This window comes from Fundulus heteroclitus, chromosome 3 (genome assembly GCF_011125445.2).
Source record: "Fundulus heteroclitus isolate FHET01 chromosome 3, MU-UCD_Fhet_4.1, whole genome shotgun sequence".
NCBI lineage: Eukaryota > Metazoa > Chordata > Actinopteri > Cyprinodontiformes > Fundulidae > Fundulus > Fundulus heteroclitus.
The window spans coordinates 11,752,215-11,764,406 of record NC_046363.1 but is presented as its reverse complement, the minus strand read 5'-3'; the positions used below and the strand labels follow the sequence as shown (position 1 = coordinate 11,764,406).

General features: G+C 42.8%; 1 protein-coding gene across 4 annotated transcripts in view; it reads left to right on the top strand.

Moving 5' to 3' along the window:
• LOC105933424 (zinc finger protein 516) overlaps positions 1 to 11,142 on the top strand; it is a 65,174-nt gene extending 54,032 nt beyond the window's left edge. For 3 of the 4 annotated variants that reach the window (XM_012872955.3, XM_036130153.1, XM_036130155.1), the window contains 2 exons: positions 1,472 to 1,576; positions 10,195 to 11,142. In XM_012872955.3, coding sequence (XP_012728409.2) covers positions 1,472 to 1,576; positions 10,195 to 10,382 — 293 coding nt within the window. In that variant the 3' untranslated portion in view covers positions 10,383 to 11,142. Of the gene's footprint in view, positions 1 to 1,471; positions 1,577 to 4,520; positions 4,592 to 10,194 lie in introns of all 4 variants that reach the window. The other variant, XM_012872958.3, reaches the window with a different exon arrangement.
• The last annotated feature ends 1,050 nt before the right edge of the window (positions 11,143 to 12,192 follow it).

Here is a 12,192-nt window from a genome sequence, read left to right as displayed (position 1 = left end):
GATTTTAAAGGCATTTTGTATGACAGACCAGCACAAATTATACAGTTGAAATGTCATGGATTTAAATTCAGTTCAATTCAATTTTATTTATATAGCACCAATTCATGAAAAATGTCATCTCAAAGCACTTTCCAAAGTCAAATTCAATCAGATTATACAGATAATCTTCTTTTTATAAATTCTTCTTTTTATAATTTGTATTCTTTTTTTGGGTGGTGGTGTGTGGTGCTGAAATATTTTTTGCCCTGCTTTGTATTTCAGCTCCGCTCAGTCAAGACTTTCTGCTGCAGTTGCAGAAGTCTTTCGGGGGATAACTTTAACCAGCTTTTTACGTTAACAAGTCTCAGGCGCCACAGATTTTCCATTGGATTTAGAGCTGGACTTTGACTGGTCCATTCTGCACAAATATGCTTAGATCTGTAACAGGGGTCTTCTACTCCAGTCCTCGAGTGTCCTGCAACCTTTACATGTGTCTCTGCTTCAGCACACCTGAGTCAATATAATCAGGTCATTAGCAGGACTCTGGAGAACTCGACTGCAGACAGAGGAGCCAATTTGGCCATTTGATTCAGGTGTGTTGGACCAGGGACACATCTAATAGTTGCAGGACGCCGGACCTCGAGAACGGGAACTAAAGACCCCTGACCCATAACCACTCAAGCTCTGGCTGTATGTTTATAGTACTTTCCTCCTGGAAAGTGAACTTCTGCCCTGGTCTCAACTCTTTAACACGATCGATCCGTCCAACTTGCAACCAGCTCTAACCTGCATGCCGGTCGCTGCTGAAGAAAAGCATTTCCACAGCATGACGCTGCCACACCCACGTTTCACCAATGGAATGATGCGTTCAGGGTGATGATGTGCAGTGTTGGCTTTTTTTTTTCCATCTGACATGTTGGATTTCCCTCTCATCTTCTGGCTTCCTTTCAGCCGTGGTTTTCTTTCAGCCTTTCTTTCAGAAAGGTCACATTCTCAGATGGCTTAACGAACAGTTATCTTAACGTCCTGCCAACGGAGCTGTGGAGCTCTGCAGCTCCTCCAAAGGCATCTTGGACGTTTCACTGACTACTGCTGTCATTGCTCAGTCAATCAGTTTAGATCGTCGGCAGATGATGTCTTGGCACATTTACTGTTTTGCGATACAGTGCTCCATGTGACGTTGGGAGCTTGTTCTATAAATCAGTCCTGCTTCATATTTCTCCACAACTTTCCCCTGACCCGTCTGTTGCGATACTTGGTCCACGTTCCCGCTTCCTTTTTTCTTCATGGGTATTTGCTAATTGGTGTTGATGTATCCCATAAAATCCCAGCACTCTGCATCAAAGTATGTGGTTGTAAGTGTGAAATAGTTCACTCTGGATGCACTTCAGGTGGAACCTGTGACTGTTTTTCATTGTTCCTGGTAGCTGTCGATCACAGTGTGTCTGATTGTGCGGTTTGCCCCCTCCTTCCTGTCTGTGTGCGTGATCAGGGATGCTGAGGTCTCTGATGCGGCAGGGGCAGTACTTCTGCCACGAGTGCGGGAAGAGCTTCAGTCAGCCGAGCCACCTGCGCACACACATGAGGTCCCACACAGGTAAGCACCGCGTCTCACCCACAATCCGCTCGCTCAAAGGGAAGCAGGAGTACTTCCGTTTATCTGGGAAAATCAGCGAAACCTTCCTGTGATCTCACTGTTTGTTAGTCATTAAAACAGGATGCTCGTTTTACCGTAACAACAACCCACTTTTCATATTACAGCATAATTAAGGTGTCTCTTCCTGAATAGTTGCTCTTTAAAACTTGTTTCATTTAATGCATTTTATCGAGTCTCCAGTGAACATTTTTACAGTCATGAGGATTCGGTCCCAGTTAGGCCCATTCAGTATTTATTATATGCTTACGTCTTTATTAGACTTTTGAGATGCTGAACTTTAAGAAAACGTTGCACCTCCTGGAGCCTAAACGTAACAGTGATATTAAAAAAGTCTGCTATTAAGCTCAGTTATATGAGTTTATGAAGCCATATACAGCAACTAGATGAGGGTTTGGTTGCTAATCAAGTTCCAAAACTAATCACAGTAACAGTGGGAGGAATATTAATGGCCTGCAGGCCCATATGATGTTCTATACATGCGAGAACTCCAGCAACCTGCTTTAAAACTTACGAGCTTACCACTTGTTATTAATGCACTTTTCAAAGTTGCCAGCTCTTTGGCCCCGCCTTCATCAGTCACTCACCTCTGCATGCGCATCGCCACCCGCACAGCTCCATCCACCCACCGACGACATGAGATATGGAGAATATATGCACGGGAATTCACATTCCCCACAATTCTTCATTGTCCTACGGTGCGTCCCGTCCCCACGTTGAGCAAAATAAATCAAGAGCCGTCTTCTTCTTTTTCTGCCCGGGAATCCTTCCTGCCCTGGGCCGGGCAGCTGTCTCTATTTTTTAAACGGAGACGTGATTCGCCGCAGACACCTGACCTGTGACAAATCGTATACATTATTAATCGCGCGTCAATTAGAGAGATGGAATTGTGCATTCTAATGAAGCGGAACGGCATTTGTCCACGCCAACTTTGGGAACGGATTAGCATGAATCTGAGTGCCACTCACCGCAAACAGCTTGATTTAGACACCCTGGCTTCTTCTCGCTTCCTACTTTGGTCCTTTTCATTTGTTTGAATTTCTGGATTTTTGTTCTTCATTTTACTTCTTTTCTCTCTTGCCCTGCAAAAAATATTCATAGTCCAGCCACGTGTACACCAGAACCGCAAACGTACCATTAAGGTTTCACGCAATAGACAAATACAAAGAAGTAGATAATTTTGAGAAATCAAACGGTGTTCCCTTACTCTGTGACCTGTTATTAAAATCCAGTACAACCTTCTGTCTTCATAAATCACCCAATTATTTAATAGTCCACCTGTGCGTAATTTAATCACAGTATTAATCCAGCTCTTCTGAGAAGGCCTCAGAGATTTGCTGGAGAACATCAACAGCCTCATGAAGTCCAAGGAACACAGCAGACAGGTCAGGACAAAAGTTGCTGAAAGTCTAAAGCAGGGTTAGGTCATGAACCACTCAGAGCTGTGGTCTTAGACGCCGCCTGGAGGACTCTGGACTAGCTGCAGAGTTGAACTGCTCAGGAGGAACCATCTGTTGACAGGAAAACTCTTAGCTGCACGTTCCACAACTCTAGCCTTTATGGGAGAACAGTAAGAAGACAGCAACCGAGGTAACAAGCCATGTAGAGGACACAACAAGCATGTGGAAGATAACGCTCCAGTCAGATGAGACCTAAAACTGAACCTTTTGGTTTGATCTAACCCCCCCCAATGACGTTTTGCACTGACACCCTGAACACACCATCTCCACAGGGAAGCATGGTGGTGGCAGCGTCATAGTGTGGAAACAAGGCTGGACTGAGCTATCCTGGAAAAGGAAAAAAAAACCATCTTAGAAGCTGCAAAGGACTAGAGACTGGAGCAGATGTTTAGCTTCCAGCAGAGTTGCAAAGGTTCTGATCAAAACCCAGTCATGCGTTAGAATGGCACAATCAAAGTCCACACCTAACTCTAATGGAGAACTTTGTGGCAAGACTTCAGAAATGCTGCTTAGCAATGTTCTCCATCTAATCCGACTGGTGCGAAGAAAGGCGGCAACTGTTTCAGTCTGTAGACGAGTAAAGCTAGCAGAGACAAAATGAGAGATATTTCAAAGTGTCTGAATACTTTTGCATGGCGCTTCATTCCTTCTACTCTCCTTCCTTCTATGTTTCCTTTGTGCTCGGTGCACAGCGTCCTCTCCTCCCCTTCCTTCCCTTCCATCTCCCCCTTTTGTTCTCCTTTTCCACCGTTCGGCTGCCTGTTTCCCTTCCTCCTCGCGTCTCCCTCCTTCCTCCTCCTCCTCCTCTCTCCTGTCCTGTCACGTCCATCAGCCGGGCCGGCCGTGATCACAGTCGACACGGAGATAAGTAGCTTCTTTATAGAGAGTGTGAATGATATGTGGCACAGCCAGTGATTCTAAGTGACAGAGGCCAAATGGTAAGTGATGCAGTGCTGAGCTTCCCCTCCAGCCCCACCGTAAACACACACACATACACACACACACGGCCATGCAGAGGGTCTGTAAACACTCGCATAGGCTGTAATTAATGTTGTCACCTACAGTCGTCTTCAGCGCGGACGTGCACGCGCACAAAAGGCCAGCCACCCCGAGGCCTCGATTAACATGCGTCGCATTAAATCACCCACTTGCCTCCACCAGGTTCCGTCACCGTCTTCATCACAATCGTCATCGTCATCATCATCCCCGTCGTCATCGCCGTCAACTGCCAGGCCCCCCTGTGCTAACGAGGGGCGCTGGTGGCAAAAGGCTGTTGTGTTATGTGGGTGGTGGAGAGGGGAAAAGAAAGACAAATAAATGCTTGTATGGATCTGGTAGAGCATTTAACCAAGTGCCCTCCTCCTTCCTCCCTCCTTCCCCCTCCTCCTCCTCGTCCTCCTCTTCCTCTTTCCTTCTCCCTCTCACAGTTGGGTTTGATTATAACGGACTCCACCGAGGTACTGACGCTCACACCACCGCTTCTGAAGCTCCCAAACAAGTATGTGGCACGACAGCTAATCACCGGGCTCCCTCATGGCTTCTGCATGTCTCTCATTATTGCTGTCTCACCTCATGCCTGCATGTGTGTTTATGTTTTTGTGTGTGTGTGTGTGTGTGTGTGTGTGTGTGTGTGTGTGTGTGTGTGTGTGGGGCCATTGTGCCGCCTGACATCCTGTGCAGGTTTGCCCTTTTTGCTCTTGTGTGACCATCACACGTGGCGCCCTCTCCGCCTGGCATTAACCCCTGGCATCCTCACATACAGCAGGATCACACCTGGCATTCATATCTGTGTGTCCAGCGCACATATGGAAACAGCCTGCCGTGGTACCAAAAGCTCACTCTGCTCTTTTGCTGTTCATTGAGAAAAAATTACCACCTGAAATGTGTTACGCAGCCAGCTCCAGTTTCAGTGGTTTCAGTCAAGGATCTCTGCAATACAGCAAAAATAACAAACCAGATAACCTCCTCTTGTACCAGGAGAAACACCTCAGTCTCTTATGGATATACATACATTAGTGTTGTCATTAATTTTATGCATAAAATCTATCCATAAAACAAGTTCCCTATAGGTGGTACTATTTAAACAAGATATTTAGCCTCAAAGACTCGTGCTGCTATTGTGTCTGTAAATAAATTTGTTTAGCTGAACCAATGCTTATAGCATTTTAACATTGCTAACCCCTGATCTTGCCAAATATTTCTATGCTGCGTGTATAAAATTCAACATATATAAGCATTTTTGCAGTCAGCCTAGTTATATATGTCCTCCAAGCACATTTGAACATTTGAATACCTACAGTACAAACGTCTGCCATTTTTTTACCCCGTCAAAACAGGAAGTCAGGGATTAGTTCTGAGAAGTTCGTAGACACCCTCATTAAATAAAAACAGTGAAGGATACATTTAAAAAACTGCTTCAGGTACATTTTTATAGGCCTTGTTGATGAGGTGCCCCTGTGGCAGTGGTTATTTCGTCAAAAGACAATTTTTTTCAACAAATAATATATACTCAGAATAAAGTTTGAACTGTTCAAATAATTTTGGTATCAGATGGTATTACTGCAATAAAGGATTAATATACAAAGTTTTTTACTGGCCGTCATAGAGCCAGGATTTATTTGTTTAACCTGGCATTGCCTTACTCTAATCCCTAGATACATTTTATTTGGCCAAACTGTGGGTTCACAACGCTTTTTGCTCGTTTTTTAAAAACAAGCAATTACACATCTTAACTTGGGGTGCCAATGAGACCAGAGGGTGCTGTGGATCCACAGATCCATCAACTAAGTGATTTTAGGAGAATAATGTTGGGTACACGTCATTTATTCTTTCATTCTTAAAAAGAGCATTACTAACGTAAAATAATTCTCTTATAACTGGAACTTTTTCAGCTATCTTTTAGGCAATATTCTGTCCTCATGTTTTAAAGCAGCAGAGGAGTGTTGGGATTGTTCCATTCCTGTTCATGCACTCCTATAGGCGCCTATAAGCTTCACAAGAAGGTCACCCAAGACTCCAGAAATACAGTATCTGTACTGTACAAATCTATAATCACATATAACCGGGTGGAGTGTAGTTCACTCTATAGGCTGTATTCCTGCACCGAAATCCCAATTATTGTTGTTTTTTTATCTGAGCTGTTGTATTTTTCTGACATTGCTTAATGTCTTTAACCATTTTATCTTAAAAAATCAGATCAAGCAACTTTTTGACTTTTGTGACTTTTGCCTTAGTCGCCTTAGGTTTGATACAAACTGTGTTTGAATATTTAATTTATTCGCTGTTATAGCGGTGGCCATGGCAAAAAGAAAAAGAAAGAAAGAACAGAAATCACAGTTTGGAATATGGGTGTCTTTTGCACTTTTGTACATTTGTGCTTGGGCATCTTGTAAATAGCAGCCAGCAGCAGAGCCACCGGCAGCAGCTCTACCAACGCCGCCCTGCTGTTTTCTCTGGGAGCAGAAAACCATCCACCTGGCAGCAGCTCAGGGATGACGTCACATGCAAAAAAGCCGACGCATCTGACACAGCATGTCAGTCAATTGAAGTACATTGGTCCTGGAAAGAAATTGGACATTTTCATTAATCTATGAATCCTCACCCCCCGCATGCCCTGGACAGAATGTGAAAAGTGGACATTTCTGGGGAAAAGATGACGTTTGGTCACCTTAATCAACAATCACCTGAGCTGCATTAAGAATGGATTGAGTTTGAGGTGAATTTGCACCAATAGTCTATAAAAATGTTTTTAAAAATATCGCAGCTGCAATGAACTTAAAGACTAATTAAATCCCAAATCAACTTTTTTGCCGATAAACTGTAGAAATTGGGCCTTAGGGTTCTATCTTTATGTTACTGTGCAACTCTTGACATTTACGCGTAACCTTGTTTAATTCTGCAACATTTGGCCTAAAACCGTCTTAGTGCTGACCTCCGTGGGTTGAAACGTGGCAACTGCAGGTGAATTTTCTTATTAGTTAAAACGGCACAGTTTGGTACATCCCTAAGTGACAGCCTAGCGTTTGGCCAAAAAAGCTTTCCAGTCAGACACGCTCCCCCGTGGCAAATCAGGAGTTGTAATTGCGAGCATGGAGAGCATTGCTCGATAGGGTTTTTAGCATTTGTTACTGTTGATTGTTACTGCTTTGAAGTTAGCCTATGTTAGCAATGATGCTGCTAACATCACTTTACCACTCAGAAAGGGGACCCATTATGTCCTCCGCTGCCTCTGCAGCGTCAGCTTCGGGTATCGCTGGGTCAACGCTTTGAGCTGGGCTCCACAAAGCCTCCCTCAAACTCCAATGCAGAGGGTGGTGAAAAATCCTCCACCTCTAAAGACCGATCTATGGCCACCAGCATTGCCCTGATCACTCTCCATGTTTCAACATGTCATACTAAGCTAGCTATCACTTTCCCTTGTCCTGACCACCACCCCTCCGGTCATCCCCACACTTGGCCCTGTCCCTCAGGGTCTCTTGGAATCACTCGCTTTGTTGAAATTTTCTAAAAAAGGGGTTATGTTTTTACATCAAGGTTAGTTACACTTTAACATTTTCAGTAAACAATTCTACAAAATGGGAGTTGGCTATGCTGCTGTTATATCCAAAGAAAGCAAAAAAACCCAGAGCTCACCGTCCTGTTTATGATCAAGCTACAGTTAGAGCAACCAGCTGCAACAGGTAGTGGGAAAAAATGTGTTAATTGTATCTTTGGGCATGCTTGTTGGCCACCAATGGTCTTCATGATAAAAAAATATATAAATATATTCAGCAGTTATATACAAAATGTCTACGTGTTAGCTATTACAAGCCCGCATTTAAAAACATGCACAATGCAAAAGGGATCACACAAGGAGGTCTGCATGTGTATGTGTGCAAGGCATGAGAATGAGCTTCCTGCCAACAAGAATGGTTGAATTCCTGTGCGTCAGTTTAGTTTCACACAAACTAAGAATCAGAAAAGAAAATCCGACATAAGCTTTTATGAACTGACTGAAAAAAAGACATTTTAGTCTTTCTTCTGTCATACAGTCTTGGTCCGTAACACATTTTTTTGAAAAAAAAACTCAACTTGTTTAGAGGAGTATAAAACTTTAAATGTGAAATTGATTGAAAGATGAGATAAAACTTCTGAAGATTTTCTCTTCTTACTCTTAAGAATGCCAAAATAAGCAAGCATGTAAGTAAACAGATCATTTTGTAGAAAAGCAGCACGGCGTTAGACATTCTGAAGGTTTTTGGAGTTAGTCCTGTAGGTAAAAACCTATGTCAGAAGACTACAGCTGTTCTGCTTTTTGTGTTCACACAGAGCCGGGTTCTAAGCTCCGTCATAATTTATCACACAGATCACACGCAGACTCAGGTTTACCTCGCACTCTGAGTGATGGGAGCAGGCGCAGCAGAGGGGTCCAATTAGATGTACTGTTGACGCTGCTTTACGACGACGATAACCTTTAGCATAATGTAGTGCACTGGTCCCGTCAGCCATGTTTCCTCCCAGGACGATGTCGTTTAGGTTCTAGCTTTCACCTCACGTCTCCGCCTCGCCATTTTTTTCCCCCCATTTCTTTTGTGATTAATTACACCTTTTTTTGTTTTTATCCCTCTGTTTCCGTCTCACCCACCTTCCCGTATTTCTTTTTTGTTCTGTTGCGTTTCTGATGATGTATGATAACAGCCATATTTTCTTGTTTCTTCTTCAGGGAGAGAGGTGCGGGAGGGGCAGCGGGAGCCATTTGTTTTCCCACTTTGATATTCTTCCATTTATCAAAATGATAATTAGGTGCAATTAAATGGCACTCTCATTTGTTTTGCTCACGTGTGTTGCCTTTTTTTTCTGCTTTCTTGCAGAGGTGTTTGTGCCATTGTAGGTCAGTCTAATTAGAAGAAAGAGTACAGGGGTGTGTGTGTGTGTGTGCTTCTCAGTGGGAGGAAGGTGTATCCATTGTCCCCAATGATTGAGAAAAATAGAAAGAAGACAAAAGAACATTTCAAGCAGATGTGTTAGTCTGACTCTGCTTGCTTCGAATCTACTTCCCACTATTACAACTTGAGCACTGAAGAGTGTTTCTATACCCACACTGCAAAAACCGGAACTAAAAATAAGTCACATTTTCTGAAAATTAGTGTATCTGTCCTTGATTTGAGCAGGTAAATAAGGTGATCTGCCAATAGAATAAGATTTTTGAACTTAAATAGGAACAATTCATCTCCATCATCTTATTTCAAGTGTAGAATGTCTAATTATCTTAATTTAGGGGTAAAAATACTCATTCCATTGGCAGATGATCTTGACCTGCTCAAATCAAGGACAAAAACACTATGTTTAAGAACATTTTGCTTATTTTTAGATCCGTTTTTGCAGTGCACGATCCAGGGCAATAAATAAATAAATAAATAAGTATATATAGCTTTTAAAACTGCTTACATTTTCCGTCATAGTATTACTACGGTTTGAAGTACTTCTAATTATATGCTGGTCTGACTGCCGTTTTCTCTGGCTGTGAAGAGCATACATATAAGGCTGTTTGCAATGCTGCCCCTTTCCCATCTGTAGCTGTGCACTGTAGGTCAGCTGGCTGAAAGGAGGCAGCTAAATTTTTTTCTCTGGCTTGTAGAAAACCAGTCCTTCTCTCGGGAAATAGTTACAGTTTCAAAACACTCGGAAAGTCATGCCGTGAAGACCAAAGTAGCCCGTCAGTCCTATTACAGCTTGACATTTGTGAATAAAAGCAATTAGAATGTTTTTTTTTTTTTGTTTTTTTTTTTTGCTTTTCGCTATCATACTGTGAGAGTCTCATACTGCCAGTCCCGTTCAAGTACAAAAAAATGTTTGAACGCCTTTCTGGGAGTGCAAAATCTTTTCCAGCTTCCGGCTGAATGTCGTCCTGTGTGTCTGTTAATGTTAGTTCATGTTCGCTTGTTTGTTTTTTCCTCCTCTGTGTGAGATGCCACCGCCTCATTCATGATGTAATCACCATCCTTTGTCTTCATATTACTCTACATTACACACTACTCTTCATATCAAAGTTCTTTTGATCCTGTTTACTGCATCGCGCCTTGCTAGCGTCTGAGCTGCGGTCTGCTTGTGTTTGTCCTCCAGGGGAAAGGCCATTCTGCTGCCAGCTCTGCCCATACCGAGCCTCTCAGAAAGGGAACCTAAAGACGCACGTCCAGAGCGTCCACCACATGCCTTTTGATAACAGCCAGTATCCCGACGCCAGAAGCTTGCCCCTGAGCCAGGAGGAGCGGAAAGCAGCGGCTGCCAAACACATACCAAACCCACAATGACGCCGACGACAGATTTTACTGTGATTAACGGACTGGCCTTGGGATAGATTGACTCATGGTTGTGGAGGAATGAAGGTTCTTTTGTTTTGTTTTTCCTTAATGTTTTTTTCTCCTTTTGTGAAGAGGCCTGCCAAGAAATGTTACATTACGACAAGAGAAGGTGAATCAGAAAAGACGCACTAGTGAAGACTGTTTGTGAGGAAATGAAGACTGAAAAATCAAAGTGTCTTCTCAGCAAGAAAGCTGGACTCACCAAATGTAATCTTGTGCGTCCTTTTGGTCGGCGTTGACATGAAAGCTTGCATCAGTTTAAGGAGTCCTGAGTTTTGTCGGCGTCTGAATTTAGCTTTTCCTTTCGCTTTTGTGTTTGAGGTGTAAACTTGCCAAGTGCAGCCTTAAAGAAAAATGTCAAGCATCTATTAGGAAGGAAAAGTCAACGCGTTTGGAGCTGGTTTAATCAGAAATGGTGGAAGTGCTTGACTACCACTGTTGCCCCTTTAATTAACGCTTTCAGTTTCTGGCTTTGTTGTACGCGAGGATGGACCAATCCACGGGAGAAGAGGACGGCCCTTCAGTTCATCCGGATTCTAATTCAGAGGAGGACAAATTGCAACTCGCTTCTCACAACTTCATAGCTCAGTTCAGAGCTGCGGTGGGAGCACCGCTCTGAGGATGCAAAGATGATGACTTGAAAGAGAGGGATGGGACAAGAAAGAAAGAGAGAACGCTAATGGTGATGTGTGCTTAAGTGCTCATTAAAGAAAAAAAAGATGTGTTTTTAACAGCCAATATAAATGAGCATCCCATTTTTATGGTCATTCAGTTAATGTCCGTTTAAAAGGAAGAGTTTTCCTCCATAACCTGTTCATAAAAGATTTCTGGCTCTAAATTAGACAGATGCTTTAATATAGGAGTGGCAGGAAGTTGTTGGCTCCAGATTTTATTACAACGTGTACACTTGGAAAAAAGAACTTGGTACTAGTGGAAGAAATACCTCCTACAAGATAACGTTGGACTTTTCTACAAAAAAGCTAATAAAATAACGGCCTTAAGCCACTTTTGCTGGGTTCAAAACAATGTTATTTATTTTTTTAATCTGATGATTACTGCCCTGATCAGTTTGACGAAACACAGTGTTGGGTAACATGTTGGCTAGCAGTCCATTCTGACCTATCCTAATGGGAAGGTGCTTCTGGGAACAAAGTATGAGCCAATGTCAACGTTAATGGCTCTGGCCACATATGCTAACTAATAAACAAGAGGAAGGAGACCGATCTCCAGTTGTTTGAAAAGCCATCAGTAAACTTGGTTAATCAGCAACGTTCAAGCAATCAGTGGGTTAACATTGTTAGTTAACAGGTGGTCAGGTTTCAGTTTAACTTATTCATTACTTGGTGCATCTCTAGTTAGAAGCCAGGATTGATATATATTTTTAAAAGCCACAATAATATGGTCATCTTATGCTGTGCTGCAGAACTATAAATTTATATTGCAGAAGGAGTTTAAAACAACACGTAAAATTGTCACTCAAACATAAATCAGCTGCACCTTTTCCCACGTTATTTTTAGCCGGGTCTCATTTGTAAAATATTGGAAAACTTTTTTTTTTTGTTAGGTATGAAAAAACTGTGAGAAATGAGCAGCTTATAAAAGAAGGCCAATCCATTGACCAGGTACTGAATATTTGAACAGAAAGCCGAACAGACCTCTTCAATGCTGTCAGTCCAGGTCTGTGAATGATGACACGTAGATGTGCATTCTGAGGGCACCGCTGATAGGGTCATGTAGAGAGCGGCCAGGGGTCAGGAGG